The sequence below is a fragment of the Alligator sinensis genome, unplaced genomic scaffold (assembly GCF_000455745.1).
Source record: "Alligator sinensis unplaced genomic scaffold, ASM45574v1 scaffold1226_1, whole genome shotgun sequence".
Taxonomy (NCBI): Eukaryota; Metazoa; Chordata; order Crocodylia; family Alligatoridae; genus Alligator; species Alligator sinensis.
The window spans coordinates 489,831-517,011 of NW_005842447.1; the positions used below are offsets into that span (position 1 = coordinate 489,831).

The window sequence follows — 27,181 nt, forward strand, 5'->3', positions numbered from 1 at the left end:
TATCCCAATCGGCGGGCCGGTGCAGACCCGGCCGGGCTCCTCCCATCGCCAGCAGCATGAGGGAAGCCAGCTTCAGCTGTATGCCACTTTTCCTGGCCAGTGCTGACCCAGCTGGGTCTGTCCCATCCGGAGCAGCACACAGCTGAAGCCAGCCTCCCATGAGCTGCTGGAGACAGGAGGAGCCCGGCCGGGTCTGCACTGGCCAGCAGAAGTGGTGGCAGAGCCGTGTGCTGCTTGGGATGGGACAAGCCTGGCCGCAGTGGCAAGGGCTGAGCTGCATTTTCCCCCTACCTGTGCCAGTCAGTCACGAGCGGCAAACAGCTCCGCCGCCGCTTCTGCTGGCCGGTGCCGACCTGGCCAGCCTCCTTCCATCCGCAGCAGCACGTGGGAATCTGGTTTCAGCCACATGCTGCTCCGGATGGGTCGGACCCGCCCGGGTTGGCACCAGCCAGCAGAAGCGGTGGCGGAGCCGTGTGCCGCTCGGGACTGACTGGCGCAGGTAGGGGAAAGTGCAGCTGAGCCCCTGCTGCTCTGGCCAGGCTCATCAGTAACGGCAAGCTGACGTGGTGCGTGTGGGAACCTTGTCCCTTCTCCAGCCCTTCAGCAGCCATTAGGAACCTGCTGAGGGGCTGGGGGAGGGACAAGGGGTGGGGAAAAAAGTAAACAATGTCTACTTTCGTTTCCTGTTGCAGCACCTCAGGCCTCAGAAAACAGCTTGGCGGGCCACATGGCAGCCTGCAGGCCATATGTTGGACAAACCTGGTCTATCCCCTTGCAAATCAGTTCAATCTCTGCAGGTTAGACTAACCCGCAAAGACTGAATCAATTCAGGCTTGGGCTTTTTGAATGTCTGTCCCTAGCCACAGATTCTGTCATCTCTAACAAGGAGCAGAAGCACATGGGAAGCATACAAAGAGCAGGGGTTCCCATAGGTCAGCTCTGTGCACAGCAAAGGAGTCTCAAGCTTTATTTTTAATTTTTAATTTAGAAATAAACTAGCTTCCATTTACAGTATTTGATGGGAAATTAGTTTCTGCTGAAACAAATATTTACACAAAAACGGTCTGCTTTTTATGAAAAGCTTTGACTTCTTGCCAAAAAGAAATCTAAAAAATCCCCTCCCTGGTTTTTGGTTTTGCAGTAAAAAGTTCATATTCTCCAAAGAAATATTTTGGTTGAAGTTTTATGCAGAAAACGATCCATTTTCCACCTACTTTAATAGAAAAAAAAGTAAGAGAAAAGAATATCCAATGCTCCCTACTGCCCCTCAGGTTAATGTCAATTTTTAAGTCATTAATTTTCTAAAACCTTACAGCAAGTTCCTGATTCCTGCCTCTGTCACAGATCACTTCACATCACTTAAAAAAAATGAGGATTCTGGTTGGTTTCACTCTTCTGCTGTCAGCAAAGGACAAGGCAGATGGTGGGAGAGAGGAGAAAAGTTTTCACTCTAAGGAAGACAAGCTACATTGTACCTTTTGGATGGCACATGAGGTTTTATGCAGAGGCAGTTTTGGGGCAGGCAAGGCTAACAAAGAAATAGGAATGGATGTTCAGTGCTTTGGGCTCCCACTCCTTGAGCAGCGCTGTCTCCTGGGAAATGAGGAAAGGTTTAGCTGAGATTTCTGGAAAAAGGGACTGCCTGGCAAATGTGTGATCAGCTTATATTGGCATTAGCATACATGAGTAAGTAAAGCAAGGAGCCTTTGAAACATAACCAGACTCCACAACATTCATTTCTCCTCCACTGAGGGACCTGATATACAAAGCCCCCGACATTTGGTATCACCGAGCAGGGCTCACCATTGGTGCAAAAATGAACATGGGTGCCATGAGAAAGGACAAGAACATATTTCACCAGTTTCTTAAGTTTCTCAGGCCAGCAGGACACATCAGATAGCTGCAGTAGACCAGCAGCAATGAAACAAAAAGCCCCTTCTCCACTTCTTATGCATTTCTTACCTTCCCCTCAAACCTGGCTGTGCTGCCCAGCTGCACCCGGATGTTCCTGGGAGGCAGAGTGAACGCAGGAGCTTCTGTAGGGACGGAGGGGCTGAGGGGCGAGGGCTCCAGAGTCAGGGAGGTTTTGGAGATTCGAGCTGATGTCACCAGTTTTACATCCCCCATGATCACAGCTTTAAGGAGAGAAAGATACCAGAGGTAAAATATAAGCTGCTATTATTGATTATCTATGTTATAGTAAAACACTAAAGTGCAGGCCTGATTGTACTAGGTGCTGTATTTGTACATAATAATAAACAGCCTCTGTGACAAGATGACAAATATTACTCTTCCCATTTTATAGATGGGGAGCTGAAGCCCAGAGAGATGAAGTGACTTGACCAAGTCACACAAATAGCCAGCAGCACAGCCTTGAATGCAATCCAGGTCCCAGTCCAGGGTCTTGCTGACACAATCATCTCCCTCAACCCTAACAGAATTGCAACAGCTCACTTAAGGAGGATATTTTTACAACGTGACTTCTTAATTTCCTTGGCCTGGATTGCATGAAGATCAATAGGTTTTAAAAGCACAGCCAGTGTTGGACAAGTACTTCTGAAATAGAGCGAGCTCTGTTTGCCTTGGATTTAAGTTACATACGTGAATGTGGAAAGTCTGATTTTTCATACCAAAGAAATATCTGCTTCTTTGTCTCCAAAGGAAAAGTGCTGTAGGGACACAGGGGATGCTTGCTTTGCAAGCATTCCAAGTCTCTGGCTTTCTGAAAGTCCTTCTGCAGCCTGGGCAGGAGGAAAAGCCAGAAGATCAAAAGGCTAGAGGCCTGCATGCAAAACTGCTACTGAAATGGCTTCTTTAAGAGGTTCCCCTTATGGACAGTAACTTCAAAAGCAACTCTGTTACATCTGTGCTTTTCCTACTGGCCCACTGTGGAGAAGAGAAACCATACTGAGCAGGCAGGTGTTACTGGCATTTCAGCAGTACTTGGGATTGCCAGGGCCCCATCCTGATGCCAGAACCCATCACACCATTGGGAAATGGAGTTCCTGCCCCACAATGCTGACGATATACATGAATAGGATGCACTGGGCTGAGTGTGTGTGTTCGAGAGAAGGGGTGTTAGCTTGTCCAGGGCTACAGTTGATCAGCTTCCTGAAGAACACAGAACTATTCAGGTGTCCAAATCATAATCTGGTATCCTACCCCTTACAGCAGGACTGTGCATTTCTAGATTTGTTTCTGGTATCAGATATCACAATTCCACATGCTTCCACACCGCTCCCAAGCCTCGCAAAGGAACATACAACACAGAAGCTGCCTTTGGTTGTATGCCTTATTGGCCAAGCTTTAAAGAGGCATGAGGTTGAAGCTAGTTATTTGAGGAACACAAGTGGCGCTTCCATTATTGCATCGACCTCTGCCAATTTTTTCAGTTATACAATCCCATTTTCTTCTTTTATCTTGACTTTGGGTTTTCAGGTCCCCCGCTGCTGTGTGAAATATTTATAAAAACAGAGGGAAGTAACTAAACTGTGCAGGGGAAACAGTAAGAGAGAGACTCTGCAAAGTACAATCCAACACACAAAACCAGATGCGGACAAAAAAAATAGAGATGAGATAAATATTTTCCTCTCCCTCTTTCAGCTACAATGTCTTAGGAGCTACTCAGAACACCAACAGGTACGAGTCATCTGGACAGAAGTGTGATTTGGACATTGCTGATCTCCATTTGACATGGTTTTCCTGGCTACTGAAGACAGGAATTAACTGTGCTATAAATAGTTCTGCAACAGCTTGCTTCAAGATAGGGGTGGGAAAGAAGGAAGAATTTGGATCATCACTTGCTAAGGCAATTTAAAATAGGGTTCTTCCCAATTCATCCCATGCTTTGGGGGGAAAATACATGCTGTATCCCACTAGCAAGAACAAGGTTCAAACATGGCTGTAGCACAAACAGGATAGAGTCCTTAGCGATTTAGTCTTTTTCTCATTACTGCGGCTCTCACTCCTTCCTACTGTCACTCGAAGCAGATGAGTCTGTTCGGTTCAGTGTTGCCAGGTCTTAAATATGAAATTATTGTATTGGAAGCTCCAATTACCATCTGTTCTGAAAGACTATCCTACACTGAAAAAAAAGTAAGCAAATAAGTCTTCTTCTCTTTTAAATAATATCATGTTGCTTTATGCCATTATCATCACATCCTGTCCTACTCTACTTGACACTGCCCACTATTCCTTTTTTTTAACTCTTTCTCCAACTGGTTAAACTGAATTTATGGCTCTGATTATGCTTTTCTGTTTGTTTTATGGTTGAGGTCCGTGTATTGTAAATCTTCTGCACTTTATTTTGCAACTTACCGTATTAGGTACACGCCTGGACTTTACAAACGAGGCACGCACATTTGACTTTCTATTGATTTAAGACCGTATATAGCATTTAAAATAAAGCTCTTAGTTATTATACAATGAGATTTACTTATGTGATCATTATACAGTTATTTTATATTGCTCACTGTAAACCTCCAGTTAAAGATACGTGGCAAATATTACTCACCCTCACTTTAGTCCCTGTCAAATTCTAATTCAATGTGAGTGAGAGCTGGTGCGAGATCACAAAATCAAGTAAGCTAGTTCAGTTCGGATTGTCAGTGGAATGACTTGTGTGTTTGTTTTTCTCCCAAATTTAATTACATAAAACATTCCTGTATATTTTGAAGACTTTTAATATTGTCTAGCATACATCGCACAAGGGTTGAAATTATTGTACAAATACTTTATTTATCGTACACATGGCAACGCCGGTTCAGCTTTGCAGCATTCAGAAGCATTGTGGGATTGACATTCAGTGGCTCACGCGCTGAAGGAAGAGTGCTTCTCTCTTGTCTGTCTGTTGTGTTAGCGGAAGGTAAACCAGGAATTATCATCAGATTTTTCTTTTCCCCTGGGAGGAACTCACAAAATATTTTAAAGCAAATATCTGCTGCAAATGAGAAATCTTTCCAAAAAAAAAATCATTTGTCAAGGTTGGGGTTATTGGATGATTAACATGAAAGCTGAATCATTGACCACTACATATAGGGTGGTCAAATAAACTGTTTCAGCTCCTAACAAAAAATAATTCCTAGGTATTTGTCTCAGTAATCTGGCATACGCATTCTTCAAATCCAAACTGCCACTAGGAAGTGAATTATTAATTTATACCATCAGTTAGAGAAGGGGTGATATTAGGCAACTATTTATCTGTTAAAATGAAGGAAAAAGTCAGCATTGTGTATCATTTTTCTCTCACACACACACCCCAATTTTTCCTCTAATGAGTAGCGGTCCGTAAGCACGCCGCCTTGGTCTGGCATGGGACACTTATCGAAGGGGGCTGGGGGCCAGAGGCTGGGGCCTGGAGGCCAGGGGCTGGGGGCCAGATGCTGGAGCCGAGAGACTGGGGGATGGAGCCAAGAGGCTGGGGGCTAGAGGCTGGGGGCTGGATCCGAAAGGCTGGGGGCCAGAGGATGGGGTGGAGGCTGGAGCTGGGGGCTGGAGGCTGGGGCCAGAGCTGAGAGGCTGGGGCTGGGAGCCAGAGGCTGGAGCCAAGAGGCTAGGGGCCGGAGGCTGGAGGCTGGAGCCAAGAGGCTGGGGCTGGAGCTGGGGCCGGGGGCTGGGGCCAAGAGGCTTGGGTCAGGAGGCTGGAGCTGGGGGCTGTAGGCTGGGGCTGGGAGCTTGAGCCAAGAAGCTGGGGGCCGGAGGCTGGAGCTGGGGCCGGGAGCAAGAGCCAAGCACCAGGGGCTGCAGCCTTTCAAAAAGTTAACTAATCTTGAAAGGACTGTCCTAGAGTCCAAGGGGATTTCACATGAGCCTTTTCTAAAAAAAGGAGCAGAACACCAGCACTAGTCTATCCTTCTCTCAACATCTTCCATTTTATTCTGCAAAAAGCAATTAAGATTAGCATTTTCAAATGCTCCCACGGCTAGGGACAGACATTACACATAAACCAGTTTAAGTGATCAGAAACTGGTTCAAACCTTTAACAGGACATAAATTTTGGCCCAGAGCTGGCATCTGGCCACACCACCCACTCTGCTCCAGTGGTAAGTGGGACTTCTGCACCCCTGACAGGGAGACCCTGCTGGGGTCCCATGTGGGTGTGGGGAGGGCTTTTAAACCCTCCTCACTTCCCTCCACCTGGGCATGCCGGCCGCTGGAACAGCGAGCGGAATAAAGCCAGGCGGGGCTGTGGCGTCCCTGACAAGCTCTGGCTGGGGTCCTGTGCCAGTGGGAGAGGCGGTATAAACCACCCTCCCCTCCCATCCATCTCAGCATGCTGGCCCGAGGTAGGGGTCTAACCCCCCAACTCCAGCAGGGAGCAGGGGAAAAGCTTGACAGGGGATGCTTCCCCCTTCCCCATCCAGGCACACCCTAGCTGGGGACCATGCAGCTCAGGGTGAGGGTTTAACCCCCCCAATTATATTCAGCTGGCTTGCCAGGGCCTGGCCATGCCCTCTGCCCCCCCAGCTCAAGCCTTCAGCCTCCATCCAGCCCTCTGGCCACTGCTGAAGGGAAGGGAGAGGTTGCTCTAGCACCCCACAGCTTCTGGCCTGGGCTACTGCAGGCACGCGACTGCATTTCTGGAATCGAAAGTGAATGCCCATCAATTGCAAATCGGTTCAATCTACACAGTTTGGACTAACAGGCAAAGACTGCCTTGATTCAGGCTTGGGCTTTTTGAATATCTACACTTAGCTAAGTGATTTAGAAACTACACATCCTACTAATTTATAATGTGACTTGAGGCCCTTAATCATTTCAGAGGTTTTGCAAATCCTATCCTAATAATCTACATTGTTCATACTGCACAGCTGGCTTGCATGGTACTCTTGAAAAGCAGTACAATCCCTGCCCTTAAAACCTTATCTAAACTAGTTAGAAACTGACTGTGTGAGTGACACCCATTTTGTGATTTCCAGACTTTTTACAGCCTTTACAAAGTCCTTATTGCAGCAAATCCCAGAATAATTTGATCAACTCAGTTCTCTTCAAGACTGCACCAATTGAAGAGAGGGAAGGGCATGGAACTACAAGTACAATTGCAAGAACCAATTCTTTAAACGTGATTGTAATGACTCATGCCTCCATTTTACGAAAGAAACAATATTAATCTCTTGCATTCCTTTTACTAAAGAAAAACTTCTTGTGCCCCATGAGGGAGCCTCGTGAAAGGCAATGAAGAGCTATAGGCTTCCCAACAGGCTTTAGGGATAGACAATCTTTAACAAATTGAGTAGGAAATATAAAAATGTTAGTTCTGGGTATGTGTCCTGAAAGTTTGCCTCTGTTACTAAGCCACACCAGAGTCCATTTACCATATTTACTTGCATACCACAGAAACTTTCCTTCCAAAAAACTGCCCTCCAAAACTAGCATGCGTGTCTTAAGCTAGAAAGCTGTTTTTCTTCACTGGAATAGAAGCATGAAGACACTGTGTTGCAAAACAGCTGCCAGTTTCTCTTTCAGGAAACAAACAGGAGGGTGTAGAGTCCAGGGTTGTTAACCCTCTCACAGCCACTCTCAGCTTGCTGGCTCAGAAAGAAGCTTGTAGCTATGTTCAACACAGTTTCTCCCAAGAAAAAGCCAGATCTAGACCACAACTCTGGAAAAATATTTTTCCCCCTACATTCTGCCTTCTAACAGCAAGGTGCGTGTCTTATTTGGGGCCGTACAGCATGTGAAAAAATATAGGCATGCTCTTAATTTCCCTCATTAAATTTTGCATGAAACTGGGTGATGCTCTAAGTTGTGATTAAACAAATAAAATGAAGTCAGCAGTACTGCAAAAGAAGGAGGAGGAAAAAAGAGAAGCTCTCAAAAGCGCATCCAAGAAAATAAAAATATAACCAAAGGCCAGCTTCTACTACCCAAACTCAGAGAGAATCGGTCTTGACTCCATGAGAATTCAGTGGGAATATTATTGCTGATCCTGAGTAAATCCGAAGAATATGGCATTTAGTCTTAACACTCTGAACAATGTGCGTTGCTTCATTCATCTGGGTGAAATGCTTTTGTCAGACACCATGTCTATCTTTTCTAAACTGGTAAGAAACAGACAGTGGGAGTGACACCCATTTTGTGGGTGTCACTTGTGGGTGTTTACTTGCACCTGTATCTGAAAGGGAAAGCAAAAGGACCCACTAGGAAAGTTCTCCATAGCAAAATAGTGGACTTTTAATTGGACACCTATCCACGTGCTGGACATCTGCTCCAACATGTGCTAATGAGCATACATTGGAGCAGACTGATTAATAGAGTCTGTTGGAGCATGCTATTTAGCACACACCAGCAGCCTCCATGTCTTGAGTATTCAGTGTCCTTGTTCTTCAAAATCGCAGTGGGGGCACTTTAACTAAAGCTCATTGAACAAGCTTTAGTTGAAGCTCCCCCACCCTTATTCTGAAGCACAGGACGCTGAATACATGTGATGCTGTGGGCACTTTAATTACAGCAGTTCTTGGAGAGCCCCCTCCCTCCACCCTGGAGCAAGTGTAAAGACAGCTGTAGATGTATGCATTATATGTACAAAGAATGAAATCTCTTATTGTAACACCTTGAATTAGAGGCTGAAAAGCCTTACTAGGCCAAATTCATCTCAGTTAAAAACAGCTGAAATGCAGGAATTGGCCTAAAAGTTCCAGGCCATCCTCTCAAACAACAATGTGCCATAACTCTGCATTTTCCTTGGCTCTCTTTCATTCTGATTTAAATGATAATAATTAAGCTTCTCTAAGTTCTGTCAGCAGAATATTTCATATCACAATAAGGACATTTTTTTCACTGCATTTTGCAGTTGTCTTTTGCTTAGTTTCATCTCATTGGTTCCTAGTATATACATTCGATCATAGGAATTACCCCCCTTTTTATCATTTACTTAATATAAATCCTTATAGACATATCAAGCACAATTCATCTTTCACTTAGCACATCATTCATCAACTATCTTGCTGCAAAATCAATTCCCCCAACAACTTATTTCAGCAAGAGAGGTGCTCAGAAGCAAATGTAGTGTTCTACATGAGCTATACAGAAGACGTCAATATTTTTGGTCTCTGTTGCAATCACTGTGCATGTATTGTAACCAGTCCTTTTTTCCAAAAGACCTTTTTTGCACTGACATGTTTTATGACATATTAAACACGGCCTTCTCTTTATGAAAAAATAGTTTTGTGACAATTGAGAAATAATTCTTATATGGATATATGGATTTGGTAATCAGGTACATTCCAGAATATATCCTTCAAATCTGATTGTCAGATACTGCAGACAAATGATTAACAGAATTTTCTACTTTTTAATAAATTAATTTGATACTATGATGTCATTAATGGAAGTGGAGTGACTGTCCTTGGAAGATACTTGCCTATATTTGTCAATAGAAAATTTAAAATTATTACCTTCTACACTACAGAATGTGGCAGAGAGCAACAACAAAAATTATAGGTCTAGGAAAAAAAATGATATCTGTGGAAAAGTTGGAAGAATTTGGCTTATTTATTCTTAAGAAGACAAGACTGAGGGGAATTTGATAACAGTCTTTAAATGTGCAAAAGGCTGTAATAAAAAGGATGGTGATAAATTGTACAGTATGCCCATAGGAGACAGGGCAAGAGGTAAACTGCAAAGAAGGGCATTAGGTTAGACGGGTGGTGCTCAACCTTTGGCTCTGTGTACTAGATGAGTGGTGTGGGGCTGGTCTGAAAGCTGGCTAGAGCCCTGCACATCAGGATCAGGCCGCAGGACCCAGCACTGCCCTCTCCCACCCTGTGGGCCAGCATCAGGCCCGCACCACTCCCTCCCAGCCCCCAACACCGGAACCGGGCCATGGGGCCAGGCGCTACCCCTGAATGCATACTGTAATTGGGTTCTGAGACCCAGTCCTACCCCACTGCCAAATTTCTGGACCTTTGGGGAGCTCCATGGGCTGCATGAAATGGCACCATGGGCTGGATCTGGACCATAGGCTGGGGGCTAAGCACACGTGGGTTACACAATAAGAAGAAATTTTTATGAGGGCCGTTAAGTGCTTTAATTCAGTTGTGTAGAGAAACTGTGATATGTCTATCACTGGACATTTTTAAGTGCAAGTTAGACAAGGATTTGTCCAGGATGGTTTAGATTTAGGTCACATACAGGCCTTACATTTCTACCAGGAGAACTGCCACACTCCCAGTAGAAACTACAAGCATACAGGCATTTCTTCAACTTTACCAAGAGAAACATGCAGGTGTCAACCTGGAAGATTTGCCTTGCAAGAGAAACTCTCACAAAAGTGAACACTTGTTCATTCCCCCGCTGGTCTTGTCCAGGAAGTGAGAGGAGCAGCAGCTACTGCTGCTTCCTACTGTCTTCCCCATACTAGGAATGCCCTGGTGGGGCAACAGGTTGGGGGTTTTGCCCCACTGCTTCTTCCCCTGCCTTCTCTGTCACTCCCCGGTTTGGGGAAGAGGTGGGGGTCTTTGCCCTGATGTTTTCTATACTCTGCTCCAATGTACTGCAGGTGCTGGCTCGTGTTTCAACATGGCACGCAGGGGGAGCTCACTCGCTTTCAGAGTGATTCGCTTGTAGAGGGGCAGCTGTTCACCTCCAGCTTCCCAGAATGAGTGTTCCTTGTCTGGGAAGTGGGTGGAGGTCTTTGTCCCACTACTCCAGACCCTCAGGTCCAGGAAGGGTGAAGCAGCTCCTGCTCTCCATGCCTTCCCCAGAACAATCTCCAGTCTGGGGAAGAAGCAGAGACCAGGGTGAGGGGGCATATCTGCAGGCTGAACACACGTACTGCTTCCTTGCCTAGAACTATTTCTGCCAGTGGAAATTTCTCAAAAATTTCCTCTGCTAGAATGAACACCTGTTTGAGGCTAGTGATGATTGTTCCTTGGATTAGATGATCTCTTAAAGTCCCTTCCATCCCTGTTTTTCTTCAGTCTTATGAAAAGTTTTCAAATAGGTGAAAAAGAAACCATCACCTTCTCAAACCTTATGGTACTTTCTTGGCTGTAGCATACAACGCTCACTATAAAGTGCTACTTATGTGACCTTTCCCCAGATTTCCATTCCATTTTCTATCTCCTTGACTAGTGTTTTGACTTTGCTCATCCACTTTCTCCTTTCTATCATTCTTTCCTATGGCACTTATTGGAATCCACCCCCACCCCCCTTCCCTGCTCAACATGCACAGTATAAGATCAAAAATATAAATGCTATTTTGGGTCAGACCACAGATCTATCTAACCCAGTAGTCTCTCTATCAGTGGCAGAGTGGAGGGAAACTGGAACAGCAGCTTCCATGCAAGGCCTATCCAAACTGATGTGTGCCCTGCTCTTCTTCCCTTACAGCTTCTAATATTCAACCGGTTATGTTCTTCCACAATATTCTTCTCTGCCATAATCTGCAAAGTCAGCCATTAAGAATCTACTTGTAGAATCTACAAGGCTAAGATTTTCAAATGGTTTTTAATGAAGAGAGGTGCTCAGTTTCCTTCAGTACCCCTGAAAAATCCAACGCTAGTTCAACTCTTCTGCAATATGCAAGCAATCAAAAGACTTGCTCAATGAACCAATCTGCTATTGAGCTGGAAAGCCTACTTACCCACCAGAAGGTCAATACCATACATGGCAGACCTTCTGGTACAATGCTGGCAGCCTTTGTATAGAGAGAGAGCAAGCTGCTGGAGCTATGTCTTGTCCTGGAGCTATGACAGCTCATTTGGCTACGCAAGAAATTTCACTGGATTCCAGTACCGGCCATTGAAGACTCCAAGGGTAGAAAACAGAAAATATGCCTAACAAGTGAGAGAGAAGAATCAGGACTACAGCTTGTACCAGGCATTGGGCTACTTTAGGCACACAAAAGGGGATATCTACACCATAGTGGAAACATTCTTGCCAGGACAGCTCCAAACATGCCTTGCCCACCTGTTCCCACATGCACACATCAAACCCAGATAGATGCTGATAAAGATGCTCCAGAGGATCCTTTTGCAGCTACTTTTGAGAAGAGTCCCTAGAGATGACTGGGGAGGTGTCTACCTGAGTATATATGGGTTTGGATCACGCATGCAGGAGTGGGTGACTCAGCCAGCTGGACACACTTCTGCTGCGGTGTGTACATGGCCAGAATGCTCAAGGCATATTTATTTCTCCATGAGCATGATGTGTTGCCCGATGTAACACATAAGGTGCTTTGGATGAAAATTACTCCCTCTCCACGTGGAAGATCCACAGATAGAAAGCTGAGAAGAGGACTGATCAGTCCGGTTTAGTAGGGGTACCTTTCCATTTGACTTAATTTGTCTTTAAGATAATTAAGAACAATAATTAAAAAGAACAAAAACTGAACTAAGAGCAACCATATCTATGCTCCAGGTTACATAGTTGATGCATTTTGGTAGTGTCAAAAGCAGACCAAAGTAAATGCCTAATATTATGGGGCTTGCAAATAAGTAAAAGTTCTTTTGCTGTTTCATGGTACAATGGATGGATTGAAGCTTTTCTAAGAGCACTACTTAAAAGAGGTTAAGTTTACCAGTGACCATAAATTTCTAGGAACATAAACTTCTAATTATTCACAGTTAGTGGTTTGATTTTAATTAGCTCCACACTTTCACAATTCTTCTTAGACATCATTTAATTTTTGGAATTAGTAACTAATTAATAGCAATCTTCCAAAAACAAATAAAGAAGTCCATGCTGTGTGGTCTTGGATCGGCTGTGGAAAAATAGTATCTCCATGATGTTTTTAGAAAAATACATTTTAGAGAACAAATCTTGCCTACGGTTAGATGATAAAATTTGTTTGGCAGAACAAATCTGGAACAACATAGATCTTTGAATGTTATGGTGTATTTGATTTATCCTTTTGTCTAAGCAACTTTCTAGAGTCCTTTTCTTTACTGTGACAAATTTGCTGCTCAATAGGATTTCAAGGATGTTAGATGGACTGAGACTATTTCATTTAACCTAGCTTTCACAGCTATATAACTTGCAAAACCTACTACAAGTATTACAATACATACAATAAAGCATAATGTAAAAAGAAGCCAGCATAGAAATGTTGATCTGTAATGTAATGACATGGTTAAACAGCATTTCTAATCTGGATTTTTAAAAATTCTTTATCCATTCTAGAAAGCACATAAAACCCCTACACATTCTCACGGTGCACCCAGTAATCTCTCTAATACTAAGACAGACTAACGTGTTTCAAGTATTTTATGCTGGGAACAAATCTTTGTCACTCAGTATTCCACTTGCAAAAATAAACCCAGAAAGCAAATGCTCAGAAATCCAACCAGTAGTCTCTCTCCTCTACACATTTCATATAAGTAAATACTTACCGACAGTTTCCTACATAGCCATTTAATTACACTAATTTCCTTTCCCCCGGTCCGTCCGAGTCAGAAGTGGAATGAGAGGGAGGGTGCAAGAGAGACAGAGCGAGGGGAAACCAGAGAGGAAACCAGAGACTGCAAATTGAAAGCTTTCTTTGACTACAACTCACTGATGTCGCAATTCCACACTTAGGCAGCACATTTTGCTGGACCCAGACACACTGTTATTTTAACCAGGCTGCCCTCAGCAACCATCAATTCAAAACCACCGAAACCCGGACAGAACTGTTGAGTCCCTTCAGGAGAGGAATGAAAGGACAGTCCAAGGGGTTACAACATTAGCCTATGACTTGGGAGACCTGTGATTGATTCCCTGCTCCAAAAGAAATGCCTGTTTGACTGTGGGCAAGTCACTGAACCATTCGGTGCCTTAGTTTCCCATCTGTAAAATGGTGACGATATGCTTTTCTTCTGACACTGAGCTATTGCCGAGATAACTGTATCTAACCACACAAAGCGCTATGGTAATGTAGTAATGAGTCTACATCCTGACCACAAAAAATGAAGGCAGCCACAAACCTACAAGAAGCTACTTCTTATTACAGATCATTTTAAAAATCAGCATGAAAGCAATTTATTTTTTAGAAGAATGTCTTTCAAAATACTGCTGGTAAAATTCATCCCTAGTAACTCCAATAAATTCATTGGAGTTCCACCAGGGATTACATTTAGCCCATTATGTTTAACTAACGGACTGCCCATCAAGATTGACTGGGGGGGCGGGGGGGAGAGGAGGAGGAGGAGAACGGGGGCAGAGCCCCAGGCCCACTCCCCCTTCCCTCCTGCTGCTTGGGGTCCAGGCCCACTTTCCACCTCCATGCCGCGGGGAAGGGAGGAGCAGGCTCAGCCCTATGTGGGGAAGGACTGGACCTGAAGATGGGGAGAAGCTGGGCCGCTGCAGCAGGGGAGTGGGGGGCAGCAGCGGGTCCAGGCTGACCCAGTGGCAGCGGAGGGACAGGAACAGCGGGCTCAGGTCCGATGCAGGGGAGGAGTGGATCCAGGCCCGATGGGGGAAGGAGGCTTGCTCCTCCCCTCCCCCTGCAGCTGCTGTGTTGGGCTGGGCTGGGCTGGACTGGGCCAGGCCGGGCCTCCTATCCCCCCCGCATTGCCGTGGTGGGCCGGCTTTTCCCCCGCCTCAGGCTCGCTCCCCCCGTGTCAGGCCCTGGCCAGTCCTCTCTTGGCCGCACCATCACCTCTGACTCCACGGCACGCCCGCTCCTTCCCGCAACATCAGGCCCGCTTGGGGACAGGAGGAGTGGGCTCGGGGCCGACATGGGGGAGCGGGGTGGGGGAGGAGTGGGCCTGGGCCCGAGGTGGGGAGGAGGCCTGCTCCTTCCCTCCCCCAGCCGCTGCCGCATCAGACCAGGCCTGCCATCCCCCACCCCCATCCCGCCCCGCCATGGCAGGCCGGCTTTTCCCCTGCTTGGCCCTGCTCCCCGCCCCCCACACACACATTGGGCCTGGACCTGCTCCCCTCCCTGCGCGTTAGGCCCGCGCCTACTCCCCGCTGTGTTGCCTGCAGGGAGCCGGGGGTGGGGGACGGGGTGAGGGCTGGCCTCGTCCCCCTTCTGTCCGCTCTGTTGCTGCTGCCTCCAGGGAGCAGGGCAGGGGGGACAAGGCTCTGCTGGCCTCACCCCCCACCCCGCTCCATCCCCCATGTCCCCACCATCATGGCGGCAGGGGGTCATCGCGCTCTGATTGGCTGTTTGTGAATAAAGCGTTACAGACAGACAGACCGACAGATTTAGGCTTTTATAATATTAGAATAATTCAGAGCCCCTCACCTGTAAAGGATTTCTCTGCAGATTGCACGGGCCTTATTTTAGTTCCCAGTTTTAGCAAACAGGCTAATCTATGCTTACGGTCTTTCTATATAAACAATACTCGGATACAAATATTTGTGCTTATATATGTAGTGATGGTCTTTAGGGGTGTGTGAAGTGAGTCCTATTCGATTTGGATTCAGTCTGAATTGGGGACAGTGATTCAATTTGTTGATTTGGATCACTGTCCCTGATTCGATTTGGCCAAATCCAAATCTGAAGATTCGATACTGATTCAGAGACTCAGCGATTCAGACACAGACACAGCTTTAATTGTTTTTTCTACATATCTCCAGGTACCACCAGCGCGGCTCATGAACACTGCAATGCTGGGGTGGATGGAGCATCCCACAGGAGCGTGGGGGCCCCCCCGAAGTGGTTGGCAGCAAACCTGGAGTAGAACTCAGAGGTGGACTGAGAGATGGGTAGACAAGGCTTTGCCTATTTCCCTGGGCCTCTGATCCTATCTTGGCTTCAGCCCCTCTCTGAGTTTCAGTCCCTCAGCCTAGGCTTTAGCCCTCTCAGACTTAGTCTGTCTTGCCCTTGGCCCTGACTTGGTTGAAGCCCCTCCCAGCCTCCAACCCCATTACCTAGGCTCAGCCCTCATAGCTTTGGCCCATCTTGGCATCTGCCCTTCCCAGGCTTCTGCCCCACGGTTTATGCTTTGGCCTTCTTGGCCTCAGTCCCATTGTGTCCCTGTCTCATGTAGTGCTTGAAACAGAGAGTGCCCTCCAGGCATGATTCATGATCATCCAACCAACTGTGCACCCATAGGGGTAGAGTCATCAAGACCATATTGCCTCGGGTTACTTGTGAGAATGTTATGAGCATCAGCTGCCTTATTCACATTGAGGTATATCACATCCACTATTCTGCCCCACCCACAAGGCCCATTGTCTCATTAGAGAAAGAAATCAGGTTGATCAGGCATGGTTTATTCTTGACAAATCCAGGTTGACTGTTCTTTATCACTTTGTTACAGTAGCATAACCAGGGCTGGGTGTGGGAACTATTTTTTACTATTGCTGTGCTTGCTTCTCTCTTCAGACCTGAAGAAGAATGCCTTGCATTTGAAAGCTTGTCTAATTCTATCCCAAGTATGCAGTTGGTCCAATAAAAAGTATCATCCAAAGAAATCTTGGATCTTGCATAATTCCCAAACAATCATGGCTACATCACTCTAACAGTATCATATATTTAACACATAATTTAATGGCTATATATGCACACTCAAAATCTTTGTAAAAAAATTAAAATAGGAATAAATTCCTATCAAGAGAGGCTACATGTATTAAAAAGGCTGCATGTGGGCTTCCAAGAATACAACAACATCTGAGGAGTGAGAACATCCCTGAATGTTTAATCTGAAACATCAGATTAGGAAGTGGTAAATCAAGGACCCACAAGAAATACAGCTTCTTTGCAGCTGTTATTTTAGAAGAAAAATGAGCAAATAAATGTAAAGTGCATTGGGTAGGTTCTATGTGGTGTCTATATAACTAAGAATTATTTTATAGCAGCAAATTGAAGCCAGAGGGAAACTGGGCTGGAGAACAGAATATACTGAGCTGGGGTTGTTTTCTCAGATTCCAGTGTCCTTCCCTATAGGCCTGTGCGGTGGGATGTGAGCTAGATCACAAACACGTGGGTTGGATTCTTGCTTGTAAGCAATTTTAGAAAAGATGCTATTAAAGGAAGGTTTTTAATATACTGTACAACCAGGCAATGCCTTATTACCACACTACTGAGTTTCCTTTACAGATTTAGATCATTGCTCAAACTCAACCCAAATTCAAACACCTCACTCTCTGGAAAGCTTTGGAATGAAAACGTGGATCTGGGTTAGGCCATCGCCACTGTCACCTAGCTCTGCAATGAATCAAATCACTAATAATTCTTTCTACAGTCTTTGAAGAATTTTCGCAAGCATCCTTCAAACCTCAGAGCCGTGGTTACCTAGAGTGACTGGCAAATTCACTCATTTTCAGACCTTTCATTCTCAACAATAATCCTTTTCACTTATGTGGCACCTGGCATCATGAGTTTTACAAACAGGGTAAGGCCATTTGTATATTAAGAGACTTGTTGCTATTCATATTTATATTAGGGTAGATGTTACATTTATCACGATTGACATATTAATCCCATGATAAATTGAAACATGTCACATGTTCAGTCACTTTATTGTATGATAAAATGGCGAACAAGCCACAAAGATGTTCCACATTTAATGTAGAATATCTTTATGGCTGGTTTGTGTCACATTTCAATTTGCACATGTAGCTCATAGCTTGGCTTTAGGCTGCATGGCATGGCTTTAAAACTTCCTGCAGAAAGGACATTGAAGCCACTTGTGCAGCACAAGTGCTGGGGTTACAGGTCTGCTATGCAGGCAACCAAGGCTTGGGGAGCTTCCTAATCCCTACGTGCCTAAACCCTGGGGTGCACGCAGCCAGCTGCCTGCTCCTGCAGACATGTGATGGGATCTGAGGAGCTCAATGTTCAATCCTAACAATTGTGTATCCTACCATGCCAGACCTTAAATGTTGGGATCCAATTTCTTAGATGCCATTGACCTATTAAATTAGCATTTGTCAGGGGTCACAGAAACCTACTACCCAAGCCATAAGAGTTCAGATCTGCAACAATGCTTACTCAAAATCAAGGCTACTATCATGATCTAGGCCTGTCTATAGTTAAGAAAACAAATTCCCAGAACTTTCCAGGTTCACAGTTAGTTCAATGATAAACGTGGCACAGACACTCGGGAAGACACTCCGGGTAGATTAGCTTGTGTTTAGGATGTTTCGATTTTACACAGCTGTTGGGAATATCACACATTTCCTCTGTTTACCTCACCTCCATAGGTTATCAGCCAATCCATAACAGATCAAGTTTGCAGTTTGGGGATCTAAGTTGAACACGTGAATAAGAAACCTTGTTGAAACATTTGAAAGCCCATGGCTTATCATGCTATCAAGGTCTCCACTGCTAAAAGCCCCACTGACCACCTTGTAATCTTAAAATAAGTTAGTTCAACCTGATAATAGCATGAAAGAAGTCTTACATGCACAAAGCTCTGAATGTTAGCCAATGCTCTTGTTTTAAACCTTAAGGCTCACAGACCATAAACCAAATAACTTGCTTAAATAATGGCAGTAATTGGTACTTTAATGACACTTTCCATCTGTGTATCTTAAAAGACTTTTACGGACATTAATGAATTGACACTCTCAGCTGGTCTGGGAGAGGATAATGGTTCAGAGATTGAGGGTCTCGTATAAGACTGAAGAAAAGTGCGTTCAGTTTCCTGCTTCAAGACAGTTCCTGTGTTGCCTTTGGCAATACTCAATCTCCTTATGCCTCTGGTTCCCGATCTGTAATATAAGGATAATAGCACTCTTCTGGTTTCCAAGTGTGTTTTCAAGAGAAATGTAATAGGCAAGAATTTCTTAGGGTGATATATTTTATTGGACCAAGAAAGTTTAGCTTTAGGTTTTAGACCCCCTAGCTGGGGTCTGCCTGGTGGGGGGCAGAGCAGCATTTCCCTCCCCATCACTGCTGGAGTGGTGGGGTGTGTGGCCAGCCCCAGCAGTGGCCTCAAGTGAACTGGCCAGGGAAGGGGTTTAATCCCACCCTTCCTGTTCCACCGGCATGGACCCGAGCTGGGGTCTGTGTACTGCTCCCCGCTCACTGTTCCAGGGGCAGGGGCATGGCCAGAGGCTGGCTGGCATGGCCCCTGAGACAAAGGGGGCACAGAGGAGATTTATTCTCCCCTCTGCCCCTCGGGGACCACATCTGGGATCTGCCAGCCCCAACCGCCACCTCTGCCCATTGCTCCGTGTGGGCCAAGCATCAAAATGATCTGCCCAGGTCCCTTCCGACCCTAGAAACTATGAAACTATGAAAATAAGCCCCCTCCCTGCCCCTTTTGCCTCAGGGGGCCATGCCAGCCGGCCTCTGGCCATGCTCCTGCCCCTGCCACTGCAGCAATGAGGGAGGAGTGCCTGGCAGATCCTGGGCTCCGGCTTTTTGAACGTCTGTCCCTAGCCAAAAGGTTCAGTCTCAAATCTCTCAGATTTTGAACCACCTGGGAAGATTAATGGAGGTATAAGGAAGCAAACAAAAACCCAGACAAGGAGTTTTGCCTGTGTGGCTTGTGGCCGTTTTGACTGAGCAGCTTTGTGAACTGGGATCTTCTGGGAAGGAAATATCAATGACTGTAAAGCGACAGGAAATAATATTGGACAAAGGGCTTGGATGTGCCCTCCTTCCCCTCCAGGAATAAAAACTGTTGAGTTCCTTACAGCTGTAAATCAAGGTGCGAAGAAGCACTTGTGTTCAATTCACACATCTGGAGTATTGCCCCTGATCAACCCTCTTGAAATCTTTGGACAGAAATATAAAGAAAAAGGTTAGCTGAGTCCTCTAGGATCTTCTCAGCAGGCACTATGCTATACATGGTGTCCACTCACAATTTCACCATGGCAATGAGGATATCTTCTAAGATCTTCCTATTTTAGAAACCGAGGCCCCCATCAGTAGAAATAAAGGAGAATCTCCTTTAGCTATGCTGGTAACATAGGGCCTTTGATTCTATCCAGCAGAAGGAAGTTGCAGCTCATTTCTTACTATGTTATTTTACATTTTCCAAGTGTTCTTCAAGTATTTAAGCATCACAACATCTTTGTGATGTGATTAAGTTAGGACTGGAGAAAATCCACCTTGCACACACAGTCTTGGCAACTCTGTCAATGGCCATCATCTTCAGGAGAATCCAAGTTCTCATTCTGAAGCAGTTGGATGCAGCCTCTCCATAATTAGGTTTGAAGCCACCTTTCTATTATAAACCTAATTTGCAACAATTCCCTCTTGCACCTAAACACATATCTAGTTTCCCCAATAGAAAACTTTACATTGCTCATTCTTACTTATCACACCCTAATTAAAATATCAGATCTCTATGAAAAGGAATAAAAATAAGAAATTACAAGGAAATTCCTGGAAAAGGACCCCTCAAATAAGAAACAAGACATTTATTTCTTCCAGTAGTATTTAAATTTGATCTTACCATTTCACTTGGGTAAATGCTTTTCTCCTTTGAATTTCATAGACATTAGGGCTGGAAGGGACCTTGGCAGATCACTGGGTCAGGAAAGACAGCAGCAAATCTATTTTTTCACTTTAGCAAGTAAGGTGGGAAATAAGGTTTCTAAGGGCCTTCTTGCATGGGATATTTATCATGTTTCATCTGAGTTCCTAGTAAGCATTACTAAGAGTCTACCTAATTTGTGATTTCGCAGTTTTCATGGAAACCGTGAAAAACAGCGTTGTCTGCAATTAATTAGTATTTCTAAACTTTTTGTAGAATGCTACATATAATAATAAATTATAGTGACGGTGACATTACAAATCATATTGTATATACATTTATATTTAAAATGTTTAAATTTAGACTTAAATATAATATTTGGCTTTATAATAATATGATGAATTATAGGATATAATTTACTTTCCATGGATTTTGCTATTAAATTATACAGTATATACTTCTCTGCCAATCAGTGGTGAGGGGTGGACTGCCAGGAAATGTCCACGAAATTGGCTCTTTGTGCTGTGACCAAGCCGCGAAAATTGCTTTGTCTCACTGTAAGTTAAGTAAACCCCTACGCATTACCATGCCATATTAAAAGTGAGAACGTGTTTTGAGCAGTCATGCGGTAATGTTTACTGTGATCTCAGCCTGCTCTGGACAGGGCTGTAGCAGGCTGTGCACCCACCTCCCTGGGCGCTGGCCCCAACCACAGCTCACACGTCCACCCACGAGGATGTGCAAACCCCCTCATCCCTCCAAGTCTGTGCCCTTCACACCATATGCCCAGCACTGCTCTGTCCAAGAGTGCCTGCTGGGATGAGCCAAGCTTCTGAGGCTGACAGTGAGCAGAGGAATGGGGAGCCAAGCTCAGAAGAAAGTACCACTCCCACCATTGCCAGGAGGATCACAAATTGCTTGGAGCACTCTGACAATAGCTGAACATGTGCTATGTAATATGATTGGGAGGTACTCCTCCTGCGAACAGCTATAACTTTGCTACGATATGAATGCACGTAGCATGTGTTTTACTGTTTGAACCCGTGGATACTCACAGTGCAGTTAACATGTCTTAAGTGTAATATGTGATGGGGCCTTAAGCCTTGCCACTCGCACTTCACAGATGAGGAAGGTGGGCACAGAGAGGTGAGGCTGGCTCAGAATGGCAGGTCCCAGCCCACTGCTACACCCTGTAGACCAGGGGTTTTCAACCTTTTTTAACAAGTGTACCCCTTCTGTCTCCATCCAGGAAGAGCACACACCAACTGCTGAAACTTCCTTAGCCTGACGAAGGGTTTTTGAACCTGAAAGCTTGCTTAATAAATATTCTCCAACTATTTGGGTTGGTCTAATAAAAGATATCAAATTCACCCAAGGAACCTTGTCTGCCTACGTCCTTAGACCAACACGGCTACAACCTAAACCCCTTCTGTCTCAAAATTCTAGCTCATGTACCCCTTTTTTATTTTTTTCTTGTTTTAATGTTACCATTAACAGGAGGAAGGGAAGGGGTAATGGGGGCGGGGAGGGAGGGAGGGTGGGGCAGACTGAAGCCCCAGCAGTGAGGGAGTGGGGCTGGGGCAGGCACTGCACAGCCGGGGCAGGGCGCAGGACGGAGCTGCAAGTGACACATCAGGAGGGGCAGGGCTGCCACCACTGCACACCGTGCTGGTGAGACAGGGATGGTGGGGAATAAACCTCTCCCCTGCCCTCTTCATCTTAGGCAATACCCCTGACCACCCCATCTCCAGCTAGGGAGCAGAGGGGCAGGGCCAGACCTGCTCCACTGGAGCAGAGAGCACAGCCCAGCCAGGGCTGAAAAGCATGCTGAGATGCTGGAGGACTCTGGTTTAATTTAAACCAGGAAGGGGTCTGGGACAGAAGTTCCATAAACCAGTTTGACCTCGATCAGTTAAGTCTGATGCCACACTATACCAGGTTTAGCTCAAACCAGTTTCGGCCATTTTTAAACTTGTTTATGTGCACTGGACATCTGGTCTGTTACAGGTTTAAACCAGTTTCTGCTCCCTTAAACCAGTTTATGTGTAACTTGTGTCCCTAGCCCCAGGCAAACCTGATTCATCTCCCAGGTCTGTAACAAATACCCATAACAGATGAGTTCTACTTGGTTTGGGATTTCTTACAAATAACTACAGAAAAGTAGTCCTGGGTCCTCTTATGTTTCCACATATGTGATACGTGCAAAACAGTCACACCCCAGGAGGGCATGGGGCAGGCTGAGTGCTCCCCAGATCTGCATGTGGGGCAGGGTGGGCTGCCGTTGTGGGGTCAGGGCAGCGCCAGGCTCTTCCCGGCAGGGGGCTGCACCAGTGCTGCACTCAGGGCAGGCGATGATGGCACTGGGAGAGGGGCTACAGGGGGGCTGCAGCCACCGCAAAATTTGCCATAGCCCCCCTATAGCCCCCAATCCCAGCACTGCCACTGCCTGCCCCAAGCACAGCCCCAGCCCAGCCCTCGCCGGGAAGAACCCAGCACCGCCCCGGTCCCAGCGGCAGCCTGCCCTTGCCCCACACGCAGATGCAGAGTCAAATGCCGCCCCCCCACATCCTCCCCTGGACAAGTTACAGTTCTGTCCTACACCCTGCCCCAGCTGTGCAGCACCTGCCCCTAGCCCTACCCCAACCCCAGCCCCACTCCCTCCCTCACTGCTGGGGCCTCAATCTTCCCCCCCACCCCTTCCCTCACAACAGACTTACCTGCCTGACCTGGCTGCTCTCTACATTGCCGGGCTGTGCTCCTGGTCACCTGCATGCTGCGCTGCAGCTGCGCACATGCACAGAGCATTTATTGGCTACATCATCAGCCACATCAGCCAAAAAAGCTGATTGCCAATACAGTCAATTTTCCTTATATTGGTGCTGATCTAATATGAGACCGATGTATTGGTGCACCTCTATAAAACAGTAATTTTTTCTCGTTTGTTCTGCATACCCCTGACGCCCTTTTTAAGTACCTCTAGGGGTACACGTACCCCCGGTTGAGAACCAATGCTCTAGACTACTGAACCTCTCCATAGGACACTGACCAGCCTTTTCGCAGTGCTGCCAATGACAATATTCTTTGCTGCTTTTAGCCCCAATTGTTCTTGTTTTACTCTTAGATCCAAACGAAGAGGAGGATGTCTGAGGAGATAAAGTCTCCCATTGCATCGGCATCCTCACAGCAACGAGCTGAATATTAAACTGAAAAAACAGCCTTATAAAAGGAGCAGTCTGAAGATTTTCACTGTGATTGGAACAAGGATGCACATTCTGCGGTGCTTTAAGAGCCAGCTTCAGTTTTAACAAGCCAGGCCAGCCAGGGAGCCAGTGGATAAGGCAGGGAAGTCGTAAACAACCATAGTCTCATGCTGTTCGCACCTCCCATGTTACTCAGCTTCCTTTACTGAGTCTTTTTTATGTGGGCTGCTTTTCCTGGGTTTATGTTCCAGAACTCCCCTTAACATACATTGTAATAAGGAATGGAGGGAAAGAATTGGAGGAAGACTGTGCCCTGCAGTACCCTTATCTGATACCACAAATCTTCTATGAAGCCAGGTTACCAGATTTTAGACTGCAAATAGCAGATAAGATTAGCATAGACCTGGCCAGCCCACTATCCCCAGGTCATTTATCTTTCAGCCCCTAGAAGAGAACAGGTCATTACTTCCAGGGGTCCTAATACAAGTGTTGCTGATTCCAGGATACAACAATGTCTTTTGAGGCAGAGGGTCAAAGTGCTAAATAGAGATGTATACCCTATACAAGAATAAGCCAAATCCAGATGTTTCTAGTACAGCCATAAATTAGATTTAGGATAGCAAACTGCTGTGGCTCAGAGATACCATTAACAAACAGCCTCTTGAATGTATTTGAATTCTGACCACTAATGTGACAGACAAGATGTATTTTATCAAGGAGAAGACGAGTTGTTAGTAAAACTTTTCTTCTGCTCCCATGAACAAGGGGATTCAGATATGTGGGAGTAATAAAGGACTTGGGGACACATTGTAGAAACAGATGTCCTTGTTTTCAGTCTTCACTGAACTGAGTTTGTTCTCAGGCACTAGATACAGATGGACTTAATTTCTGGGTATCACAAAATAACCACAAACCAACCTCATTTTTTCTCAGTTCTCCTGCAAGTAGCTGCTTCCTATTGCCCATTTTGGAGCTTCTGGGACCATGGAGCTCCACGAAAGTCAGGTCAGGGACGGATTTTCTTGAATCAGGATCAGGTTGGGATCAGTACCGCCTTTGAATTTTGCTTTCAGTTTCAAATATAGTTCAAAGGATCAAAGGTGAAGAATGAAGTGGACAACTTTCAACCAGTTTGGGGACAGAGCTACAAGTTTTAAACAGTTTGTGTATAAAATGGACCCAGGTTTGGGATTTCAGCATATTATTGGAAAGACCCTCATTGACTTTGATGGAAAATGGACTGAGCCCTGAATAAACATCCCCAGGTTTTGAGTGACATTGTGAATATTTCATGCAGAAGGAACTGCATTCTTATTTTGAAAGAGCCACTGCTAGTCCATGAGGAGATGCACTGTATAATTCTGCACCAACTTCTGATCTATGCAATCCTATTCACGGTCAACACTACAACTGGCCCTGAAGCTCTTGCTACAGACATGTTTTTTCTGGCAGGAGCAGTTGTGCATAGATCGGCGTGTAAGCCAGATCTCCTGACATACTCCAGGGCAAACAGGGATCATTTGTTACTTGTCGTGACCTGACAACACACTTGGCGCTGTAAAGTACACAGAACCCGCACCTGCAGGAAAAAGTTACAATCCAAGAACGCTTGTGACCAGGCAGGTTTTTATTTAATTTTGTGTGTGGGTGTGCACGCACATGTGTGTGTGCATATGCGTGTATGTGCACGTGTGCATGCACACATACGCAATTTAAAACCAGAGTCCACAGTTCACTCGCAAACCCCTTACTATGAAATACTGCTGAGGTCAAAAAGTAGGTAGAACGCAACCATGAATTTACATGTATAAGGATATCCACAGCTCAGCTGGATGGGAAATGATCATACAGGCCACTGACACATGTGGAAAAAAACCCCAAAAACCAAAAAAGTGCTTTACCAGAAGAGGAGCTGCATTAGTTCAACCCGGCTCACCCAACATCTGTAGAGATCATGTGCTTCAGCGGGGCTTTTTGGCGCTTTTATCTACTAGCTGATTATCTATACAGATGTTGGGCAAGCTGGGTCAAACTGATGCGGCTCCTCTTCTCGGCATGTGCTGCGCTTGGCACGAGGGTGCGCCGCATTGAAAGTAGTGCCATTTTTTTTCCCCATGTCTGTCAGCGGCCACACAGATTTGCACTCACACGCTCCAAGATATAAGCCAATTGCTGTTAGCAAGGGAAATAGGCCTCTGGTGGGCTTGTTCTGAACAACTCCTTGCCTTATACACACATGAGGAGCAGAGCAGCTTCCAGTGGTTTGTTTTTGGCCTCAGATCAGTCAGTGAGAGCAGGAACCTTCAAATCTGAAGGTTTCAGAAGAGCCATCCCGAAGATCCGGTGATCCAAGTTTCACCAATTTATAAAATGCAAGTCATAGACATACCCTTGTCTGGAGAGGAAAGCTCTCTCCTTTCACTCTCCTTTCTGCACCAATGACATGTTCTTGGACTCTTCACAGGACAATGCGTTACATTTGGAATACAAACTAGATCTCTACAGGGACAGGACACTTGAACATGATGGCTATTATACTGCAGAGAACAGCCTTAATTCTGGAAGGGCAGCAGTCATTTTACGGCGAAGAGCGTTCATCCTACAAGAACACCAGAGAACATCAACATATAAACACAAGACATGAACAACATCAGGGCTTCGTCAGACTGAGGCAGACAGATGGAAACTGCTCTAATCTTGTTTAGACTTGAGTTTGCAAACCTCAACCAAGTGCTTGTTTCTGCTAACAACAGAACCCAGGCTTCACTTGCGGCTGGAGGAGAGTTGGAGGTGACACGCACGCAAATCTGGGCCATTACTACGTTTACTACTTCATATCGAGAGCCTGCGCTCTGTTCCCTTCAAACATTTTTCTGCATGAAGAAAGTCGGTTTACATGCGTCTTCCTGTATTTGTAAAATGGCAGTTTGCAGCAATGTATACAGGATGTATGATTTGCTCCATGGTGCTCTGTAACTGGACATTAAAGCAAGACTTATAAGGCCCATTTACAAACAATCACGTTTTTAAAAGAGGAGTCAAAAGCTGAACAACAAGTCTGAACCCCTTCTATTCAAACCTCCTCAGATATGAACCTACTTTTCCAGCTCTGAGTTGAGCCTTTCTGTGGCAAGGGTGGATGTTGCTGAAATCCAACCAAGACAGCTGTTCTCGGAGATTCTGGGCCTCCGACAGTGAGAATCTGTAAATTCTGAACCTGAACGTAAGTTTGATTCAGCCTCAAACCCAGATGCTGCCCACCAGGGACTATGTGTAGTTCAGGTCCAGAGAAGAACCTGTGCCTCAAAGATTAGCCAAAGTTTTCCCTGAAAAAAGGAATTTTGCATCATGCTTATGTGCGGGCCGGGAGCGACCCGAGCCCTTTTCGCGCTGCACGCGGGCTGTGGCCAGCAGCCCGGGCACGCCGGGGCGGAGAGGGAAGGCCTTCGAGCTGGAATTAGGCACAGACGCGTAGCAGTAGTTTAAAAGATTGTTTACTTACACCAAGATGGCAGTGGTGTAGGCTGGAAAGCTTGATTAAGTTGCAGTTACAGACAGACAACACAGACGGTCTCGTGGAGGTTGCTAGGCTCCACGGTGCAGAGCTCCGGATGCTCTGGGTGAACGAGCCACCAAAATAGAAATCGTAAATACGTCTTATAAAAGTTGCATTCGAAGACG

The 27,181-nt window shown here is 45.7% G+C and overlaps 1 protein-coding gene across 6 annotated transcripts in view; it reads right to left on the reverse strand.

Moving 5' to 3' along the window:
* MYLK (myosin light chain kinase) overlaps nucleotides 1-27,181 on the reverse strand; it is a 389,516-nt gene that overhangs the window by 235,316 nt on the left and 127,019 nt on the right. For 4 of the 6 annotated variants that reach the window (XM_025212143.1, XM_006030459.3, XM_025212141.1 and 1 more), the window contains one exon: nucleotides 1,963-2,135. In XM_025212143.1, the coding sequence (XP_025067928.1) occupies nucleotides 1,963-2,127 (165 nt within the window). In that variant the 5' untranslated portion in view covers nucleotides 2,128-2,135. Of the gene's footprint in view, nucleotides 1-1,962; nucleotides 2,136-4,746; nucleotides 4,901-13,331; nucleotides 13,467-27,181 lie in introns of those variants that run through there. The other 2 variants (XM_025212142.1, XM_014523113.2) reach the window with 2 other exon arrangements.